This window comes from Patiria miniata, unplaced genomic scaffold, assembly GCF_015706575.1.
Source record: "Patiria miniata isolate m_02_andy unplaced genomic scaffold, ASM1570657v1 HiC_scaffold_1, whole genome shotgun sequence".
Lineage (NCBI taxonomy): Eukaryota > Metazoa > Echinodermata > Asteroidea > Valvatida > Asterinidae > Patiria > Patiria miniata.
Genome location: NW_024037047.1, coordinates 16,508,573 through 16,518,531, shown reverse-complemented (window position 1 = coordinate 16,518,531; position 9,959 = coordinate 16,508,573). Strand labels below are relative to the sequence as shown.

The window sequence follows — 9,959 nt, the reverse complement described above, 5'->3', positions numbered from 1 at the left end:
GTCCTAGCCTTGCACACAATAATTCATAATCCCCCGGATGGGATTCATCACATTTATTTATATATATATATTTCTTTCAAAATAATCTGGTAATCACCGTATAGTTATCTTCAAGCCATTTCTACATGCTTACATAAAACAAATAATCTCCCCTTGTCCGTTTGAACTATTCGGTTTCTGTAAAATGGAGAGAGAACCATATTCATTGTCGTAGTTGAATTAATCTCGACGACATCCAAGCAACTCCAATCGCAAAGCAGCGCCAACGTGCCACGCAGTTGGCTCAATGCGCACTACCTTCGCCAACACACTCTCTTCAAACAGGTTAGTGACCGGTGTGTCGACGTCAGTGTTACCAGTAAACACCTGTAACGAAAAGAAGTGCATCCTAAAGTTTATTTCAAAACAAAAGAAAAACAATTTGTATTCAAATATTGAGTGATGGTGAACAGTTTCATCAGGTATTAAAAAAAAGAGTTTAATTTAAAAGAGCAAATAACGAATAATAATTGAATATTGTTGATTTAAAATGTTTCCTTGTAATTGTTTTTTAACAGCCTTGCGCTTTAACATATTCGATTATTTTTCTCCTACTGCATTTTGACCTATGAGTGTTAATTTTTAGGAAAACAACAAGTTTTTTATTTTAAGCGTCTGCAACCTGGTTGGTGTCTCATTCAAAAGTTAACAAGTGTTGTAAATTTAAATCAATATCTATTTTCTTCAGAGTTAAGCTCGAGAAACAAAAGTAGCAAGTTTGTCTTTAAAGACGAGTATGCCAGTTTACTGTTTGGATGTTGACACTTCTGTAAGACTAAGAAAGGCAACAGTTTCAAATCAATCCAAATGTATTTCATTTTCTAACGTGTTAGTTTGTTCAGCGTTTTTTTTTTATAGTAAAAGAACATATAAAAAAACCGAAAAGGTTTATATGGACAAAGAATGACGACTGTCCAACTGTTGAGAAAACGCACAGAATATCATAAATTTGCAGCAAATACAAAAACAAACATGGGATGATTGTAATTTATTTACCGTGATGTTTCCGCTTCCATCTGTTACGTGTTTATAGTCGGATGAAGGTTGCTTCTTATAAGCCACCTTGTACAGCGTCACATACTTTTCGCCGCCGCCTTGTGTGATGGCACCAGCCACCGGAGTAGTCTCAACGAAGTCTACCTCGATCCATGGATCGGTACTGCTGTGTAGGCAGAGGTGAAAAAGAAAGTGTGAAATATCCCTACTTTGCAAACAAACCGACTCATGATTCGATAGATTGACAAAACTGAGCTCGATCATTCAAACTTATTTTGTTGGCAGGTTTCTGAATCCCATTTTGCAAGTGGATTTGATGTCATGCCATGTTCATGCGTATAGAGGTCATGCGAATACTGTATCGGGTTAAGTATTCCCCACGTATACTACCTACCCATATGCTTTCCATCCACCGTGATAGTTCAGCCGTCCCTCTTTGGCAGGCCATCTGCTGTGAGAGCGTGACGATGTGATGTGGTCATCAGTGATGGTACCGTCTTCAAGACCGAGGGGCTCTGGGCTCGAGCACTCAACTACTGGTTGTAAAACAGAACAAGATGAAATTAGTTCAGTATCTTCATGTAACCAGAACATTCTTAAACAATCATCTCACTACACATTCTAATCTTCCAAGACTGAAATATACATCTAAAGCCTCCTTTGCAATTGTGCAGATTTAATCCGACGATGCGTCGCAGGCCTACAGTTTAGAATAGGCTTTAATATTTAAGGGATAAAGAAGAATAAAAACCCGCATAATTATGGTATCATGCAACTAAACTAGTATCTCTTACTTCTGAGACATAGACTTCAGATTGTTTTGTTATGTTTATTTGTTCATGTATTTTGCTATTAGCGTTTCAATTTAACAAAAAAGTTCGTCTAATCCGCTGAGATTTGACGGTGATGAATATCAGTCATCACGTGATCAGATCAGATATTTCTGCAACTGGTTTTCGGTACATGTACAGTCAAGGTAAGATTGACTGTACCAAAACCACTCATAGATTATTAGCCTACCTGTTGTCGCACGACTACAGTTGAAGTAGGCTTGAATTTTAATAGAATCCTCGCTCAGGAACAGCTTTTCTAGGTAGCAGGGCGCCCCCTTGCGGTACGACGAAGCAGGAATGTCCACCCCACCTAGACGTATAGCAGTACACCCACACGGTTCGTTGTACAGTAAGAACCAACGCGGTGGGATAAAAGAATGTGGGTTGAACTCCAATCCGATGAAACAGATTTGATGGCCTGAGACCAGTACTGTACATTTTCATTGCAGAAAGATAAAAACAAAACGCGAGCTTAAAAAAGTAAAGCAAGGTTAATCAACTGAAAACTTTTCGAAACTGGAGAACGCTTCGGCGGATCGTCAAAAGTTTGGGGTTTCTTCTTACTTTTATTTTGGATTTTCAAATATTGTTTCGTTTTCTTTGATCAAGTCTGTCAAATATTCACTTAAACTGAAATGTATGGTCACCTGTCTAACAACTTTGCATGCTGGGAATCCAATATGGCCGCCATTGGCCCGAAAAAAACGCTTTTATTCTTCATCTTTTCTGCAAAATTTCTTTGAGAGTACCTTTGACAGTTCGTATAAGAAAAAGAGCAACGATTTTGAAGTATAACATAAAAATATGGGACACATTTTAACCAAAATATGATTTTGTGGTAAACCACCATTCCTGCCAGATTGAAAGATACTTGGTTGAGACATATTGGGTTGAAAATATTATAATGTGAACAATGTCCCCCTCGCCTCCTAAGACTGATATGGTTAATGGATACTAGTTGCGACCTCCTTCGGCACCGATATAATTCTTTGTGGGTCTGAGAAATATGTTCGGTACCTATTAAGCATAACAATCTAAACGTAATCCTCATGTCTCGACATGATATAAACAATTATCATGTTTGTGTCATTTCATGTGCACCTCATAGAAATAACTACCCAAGCGGCTAGTTCAGTCTGGCCTTTCACTATATGATACCATAAATGGGTTCAGTCAAATAGGAAGTTTCAAGCCCACCTGCCATTGCTGAGACCATCAGAATCCAAGCTACTGCTCCGTCCATTCTCCCGGTTGCAATGAATCAAGAATGCATTGGTTTGATAGTATATTTCCGAGTACACAAACGACTCCGTGTTCACAAACGCCCGGACTCAATTAGCAACAAAACATATCACTGAAAATGCTAATGATTGCCCGCTAGCCAATCAGGAGCGAGCGTAAATCATCTGGCGAGGTTATAACATGTTCAGATTGGTTGTTATTCTTGCTGTGGGAGGGGCTTATTTTGATTTATATGCGGTAGCAAATTAGTGGTGTCTCAGCTGCTGAATCTTGTTTTTTGTTTCATACAGCGCTCCCTTAATTAGAACGTAGCCTTCACCGAATTCGTAGATAATAAAGAATCGATGCGATACGTTGTGTAGTGCCACACGCACTGGCTTCTAACTTTAAAAACCGCCAAAAATCAGCAATTAAGACTGGGTTCGAAAGAAAAGCGTGCAAACTATTTGCAGAGATAATAGTAATATTAAACCGTTCTATATTAATAAGACTTCACGTAGCCTTCGTCTTTGGAACGACGCGAAGCAGGACGCTGTGCTACACCTACTCAAAACGTAATAGCCGCTTCACGCAAAAGTTACCGAAATGCCACAATTAAGCAACCTAGGGGTGCTGCACATGGACCAATGGCGTGCTTTGGTCCAATAGTTACGGTGTTCGACTCGTATGCCGTGGTACATGGGTTCGAATACTGACCGTGGGAACATGGTGCTTTTGCTCTTACGAAAGGCACTTTACCATGATTGCTTCGTCCTTCGGATGGGACGTAAAGCTGTAGGTCCCGTGTGTTGTGTAATGCACATTAAAAGAACCCATAATACCTATCGCTAAGAGAAGGGCTTTGCCGCGATGTTTCTGGCAGTGGCCACAATATGCACCACAGTGCCTTGTAAATCCTTATAAGGTGCTACATAATGGGTCACATATTTCTCACAGACTTCATTTACCTGTCTTTAATAATAGACATAATTTCTAGCGCTTTGAGTACCTAATTGTTGGTAGATACATGCGCTATATAGGCTATGAGCCCAACACCTATTGTTATTCTACGAATTAACTATTATTATTGAGTGGTCGGGCACAACCCGACAACTCTTTGGATTTGTTACGATTAATCTTTCTTTGAGTGGTCGGGCACAACCCGACAACTGTCTGGAATTGTTCTCATAAATCTTCTTTCTTTCATTTTTTCCGGACCATATTCTCCGCGGGTTTTCTCCTAAACGGTATATGGTATGAACTTGTAACTTTCAACATAAATTGACCCTCATCCCTAGTGGTGCATATTACTCTGACGTCATGATGAGGTCATCAGGTGTCAAATTACAAGCGATTTGTGTTGAAAAAAATGACTTCTTTCACCTATAACTCTTGAACAACATAATCAATCATGTTCCAATCTTGTAATCAGAGAGACCATTAATTGGTAAACAATTTTGTCGTGTACATGAACTCGCTTGACCTTTATTTCCGGGTCTACCGGAAGGTCAAAGTTAGGCGAATTCAAAATGAAGACATTAGCCTGAATTCAAAACAAAGCAAAATTTCTTCCGAACGGTTCACGGTCTGATCATTTAACCTAGTGTGAACTTGTACCGTGTTACAAAGATGTTATAAATTTTGTTATGTCATCATGACGTCATCAGATATCAAATTACAAGCGATTTCAGGGCAAATTTTGACAAAATAGTTTGCACTATATCTTTTGAACTAAATAGAGTATCGTGTTCGTTTTTTTCATGAGGTTGTAGACTATGCCGTGAGAAAACATTTCTTGTCCCCAGACACAAAACCGCTTGACCTTCACTTCCGGTGTTACCGGAAGTGCAATAAAAACTGAATATAACTCAAAAGCGGAAGCATTTTACTACACACATATAAATTATAAAAATGTTTAGTGAGAAATGCCAACCACCAAAAGAAACCAGACGTCATCATTCAAAAGGTCGCCCCTAGCGGCACATACAATATTGTTTGCTTTCTTTAATTTGAAAACCAACCGTTCAAATTTTACCAAATCGCCCCTTGATATTCTCTGATTAACCACAGATAACTTGGCAAGGTTTCAAATTCATGACGTGATCTGACCGGAAGTTACTTCTTTGAGAATTTGTCAACGATCATATTTTAAATTTAATTTTATCATTTGATCCATGTCGTATATCTTAGCCAAAATAACGATACCATTACAATGTTCACCTTTGCGTCCAAAAACTGTGACGTCATCAAACAGGAAGTTCGGCGTGATAAATACAAACACTTTTATTTTCCATATTTTCATACGATGTTGAACTTCACAATGAACATCCACTCCGAACTAAAACAGTGTCCACCTCCTGTTTTGAAGAATGAGGTTATCGAGTTAGAAATAACTTGTATGCGTACGTAGATTGTTTACTGAAATTTACCACACTGTTAGAGATACATTTTTGTAAACAAAATAATTGATTGTCCTGGAAAGGATTTAATTTCGTGATCCTTTGTTCTTACATTAAAATATTCATAACTTAACTTAACAGTGTTTCATAAAATAGTTGTCTACCCGACCACTCTACGTTTGTAACAACAAACGCGAATCTCTAATTATTATTATCATTCTCCTCAGCAATTTCAGCGAATTCTTTTCCAGAACTGTTTGTCAACATGAAAACATATATGAACTTCAATAGTTATCATGACGTCATCATGGGTCTCGTGACGTCACTTGAAAAATTAATAAATGTAATCTTTGAAATTCAGTCTGAAATCAACCGTGAGAGACCGGAACTTGAAATTTATGGGAATCGATATGATAGTATATGATCTTCATTTTCTCTTGTGCGCTTCAAATCACGTAACCCTTCCTTCCGGTCTAAAGCGGAAGTGCCTAATCATTTGAAAGTGGAAAAAGATATGAACTTGCTTTTAACGGTGTGAGTGTATGGCTGGGTTGACCTTTCCAAAAAAATCTTAGTTCGGGTAGCCTCGGTAATACATTGTATTACATTTTACGTCACGAAACTAAAACGGGAGGAATTCCTCCTTTTTCCGAAAATGTCCGAAGTTTGCCGAATTCGTTTCGTCGACCATCGGATAGCGCCCGAGTATTTCCGAGTATATAGGTTTAATTAACTGCTAATTGCTTATAAAAAACTTTTTTAAATGAGTTGATAATTAATATTGTTGCTTTCATTAAGAAACTTGAAATTCAACGGCGAATTTGTGCATCAAGTATACTTGGATCGTCTGGACGAACTTTTTGCTACGTCATGTTCATGTACAATTCCAGTTTGACGACCGCTACCGAGATTTTCCAAAACTCGGTCTTCATTCGGCTCCGCCTGCTAACAGTGCTATTTGGGTGCCTTATTTTGAAGATTCCAGATCAACATTAGTCAATGTTATCTTACAGAAATATCAAAATACATTAACTGTATGATATTACGAAGCAAGTGATTTATTTACAAATTTGATCAGAACATTGAAAGCTATAAGTGATAAAGCAAAATCGGAAACGAAGCCGAGCTTTGAAAAAGGGTTGTCAATGTCGTCATGTTTATTTTTAGCCACAGAGGCTGTTGACCTAAAATTAAGACGTGAGCGTCGGGAATAATTGTCAGGTCTAGGGAGCCAGACTAGCAAGAAGTGTTCGAGCGCCCTCTACCGGCAGGTTAACAAAATTCCAAAACGCATGTTCAGTTGATGTCTGTGGCGAAATTTGCGGTAATCGACCTTAATGCAGACAAGACCTGTGCGCAAAAAAATTGATTACGTCATCAGAAAGGAAGTTACAATGAAAAGACCTTTAAACTTGCTAAAAAAAAATGCTAAAAAATGATCCGAAGCAAGTCAGCCGAATCAGCTCTAGTTCTTTAGCTGTTCCCAATTTTGAATACATCTTCCCCATAGGATTTGGACACGTTTTCATTCCACAACTTTTTTCATAAGATCAACTTTAAACTTTGCTTATAGTTATCCACCATCATCTGAGATGTATGCCAAGTTTTTTTTTTTTTTACAGTCTAATTATAACTAATGAACTATTAGACCGATTAATCACAAATTTGCTAGGTATAAAGACAGGGAAGTGATTTATAGATGAACATTGATATGACGTCATGATGACCTATGCAGTAGCAATTTAACGGTGTCTCAGCTGCTAAAAGTGCTCTCTGGTTTAACACAGCACTCCCTTAATTGAAAGTAGCCTTCACCGACATCGTAGATGACAAATAATCAACGGTGAAGCATAGCCTTTAGTCAAGTCCCACGCGCCGGACACGTGACGCACCCCAAATGCTGACACGTAAAATAAATTGCACGAGCGGCGAAGCCGCGAGGGCCTTTACCATCTCGCTGAAAACGCTTTTGTTTTTCTTTACATTTGTCTACCGATTTGGTAGACATGCATAATGCATTACCCGTTGTGAATTGACCAATGAAAATGCAGAATTACTAATGTAAATCAGCCGTCGTCTGGCGCCAGACAGCACGTGCGTCATGGCGCGGGTGCTGTTGCTGGTAACCGCAAACCACCGTTATAGATGATTGGTTTATATTGCTTGATTTATATTACGTGAATAAATGAATAAGTATGAAGCCCGAGAAGGGACAGGGTGAATTTTTTGGGGGGAATTTCCTAATTCGTTCGCACGAATTACTAATTCGTTCGAACGAATTGCTAATTCGTTCGCACGAATTCCTAATTCGTTCGCACGAATTAGTAATTCGTTCGCACGAATTGCTATTTCGTTAGCACGAATTACTATTTCGTTTGCACGAATTACTAATTCGTTCGCACGAATTACTAATTCGTGGGAACGAATTAGTAATTCGTGCGAACGAATTACTGGAGTTATTCGTGCGAACGAATTGGTAATTCGTGCGAACGAATTACTAGAGTTTGCTAATTCGTTCCCACGAATTAGTAATTCGTGGGAACGAATTAGTAATTCGTTCCCACGAATTACTAATTCGTGCGAACGAATTACTAATTCGTTCCCACGAATTAGTAATTCGTGCGAACGAATTAGTAATTTGTGCGAACGAATTAGGAAATTCCAAAAAAAAAATCCACCCTGTCCCTTCCCGGGCTTCATAAATAAGTGATTAGTTCCACGAGATAGAAAGAGCCCTCGCAGCTTCGCCGCTCGTGCTAGTCTTTTAACGTGCCAGCATCGGGGGTGCGTTACGTGTCCGGATGGTCCGGGTATAGGCGCGTGGGTCTTGACTAAAGGCTAGGTGTAGCACGACAAGCAGTATTTGGTTCTCACTTCAATAACCACAGGGACTGCAATAAATAACGTCTGGCCTAAATTGCAAAGCGTGATAGATTATGGATAAAAATATATCTATGGAAATAGTTTGCAGCGAGCAACCATTCATCTAACTTGGTAGATATTAAAACACTTCGATATTAAGACTCTACGTAGTCCTCGTCTATGGAATGTCACGAAGCCATGCCATAGCAGATTCTTTTCAACGTCATAACATATCCTTCAACGCAATTCTCCATGTTCAGGAATCAACATGACGCGGTACTACACTGCCTTACAACGCGTACCTCTTCATGCAAAATCCATTGAATACCCATCAACAACCAAATGCATTCTAGACACGAAAAAGAAGAAATTTTCACTTCGTTGTTAAGCACATGAAAAAAAAAATAAAAACATTGTGTCCAAGCTTTATTTTTATATTAAAATCCTTGCTTCTACATAGATATTAGTCTGGAGTAATATTTCTACATCAATTCAACCTTACAGTTCAGTAAAGTAATACACGTATACATTCTATATTACACGACTATTACCTGATTAATACAAGGCAGTTATATGAACAAGTCATAGTAACTGTTTTCCTCTGAAAGATAAAGATATGCTCTGAAATAATGAACAGGTAACTAGCCAAGAAATTGCAACGTTATAAAATTCTCTTGATTTTCTTAATCATTGATATCGTAACTTCTCTTGTGTAATGAACTATTGCCGCGATTCGGATTCGCTCAGAAATAAACCAGGAATAACACCAGAAATATGTTACAAAATCTGGTTAATTATATAAATAAATGCTGTAAAAATAAAGTATAGAAACCTTAAATAATATACTTTATTATAGCTGTATTCAGTAGTAAGTAAGCAACACACAATCACATTACCATCATAAACGATTTTAGTTATTGCTTATACGATTTGTGTTTCATGTACAAAAAAAAGTGGTGTAGCAACTTCCTAAAAGAAAAGAACTCTAAAAGGCTTTTCATCATCAGTGAAAAGGCTTTTTTGGATTTCACATCTCCTATCGACTGTAACATTTATTGACACCTGCGTTCAAAGGATTTCAACCGGGATTTCTAATATTTATCCACTAATCAAAGTTTAAACATACATGTATACTGTCCAAATACAACACCAAAGAGGACAATTTAACTGTAGTTCCAGAAAGTCTAGTTACTAAAAATAACCAAGAATACTAGTTTGTTCTATAAACTGAATTATATTTTAAACTGAATTAAACAGTAAATTTCAAAAGTGAGAAACGGAAATTGATTTAGCCAAATTTCTTTATGGACCTTTATCTAAACCTATACATATATATTAACTTTACCACAAATATTCATTCCAGCTGAAAAATTTAATTATTTTTTTCCATATTTTTCGTGCCATTATTAACAAAGTTAATTTGATTAGATGCTGTTTGAAACATCACCCCACCTGATTCAAACTATACGAACAATATGGATTGAAGTGAAATAATTAAATCGAATCGATCGAGTATCCACTAGAGATTGCTTTGCAAGGTTTTTCAACCAAAATTGCTTTGACCTCATTCTTAATTGTCAAGACCCTTGTATTAAATGCCAGATTGTTT

The 9,959-nt window shown here is 37.7% G+C and overlaps 1 protein-coding gene across 1 annotated transcript; it reads right to left on the bottom strand.

Moving 5' to 3' along the window:
- Positions 1 to 219: 219 nt before the first annotated feature.
- On the bottom strand, positions 220 to 3,111 carry LOC119731045 (lactadherin-like). Its single transcript, XM_038204073.1, has 5 exons — positions 3,066 to 3,111; positions 2,056 to 2,178; positions 1,430 to 1,571; positions 1,036 to 1,201; positions 220 to 366 (listed from the first exon to the last, which is right to left on the bottom strand). Exons 1-5 carry the CDS (start codon positions 3,109 to 3,111, stop codon positions 220 to 222), a joined length of 624 nt encoding a protein of 207 aa, XP_038060001.1.
- Between the last annotated feature and the right edge of the window lie 6,848 nt (positions 3,112 to 9,959).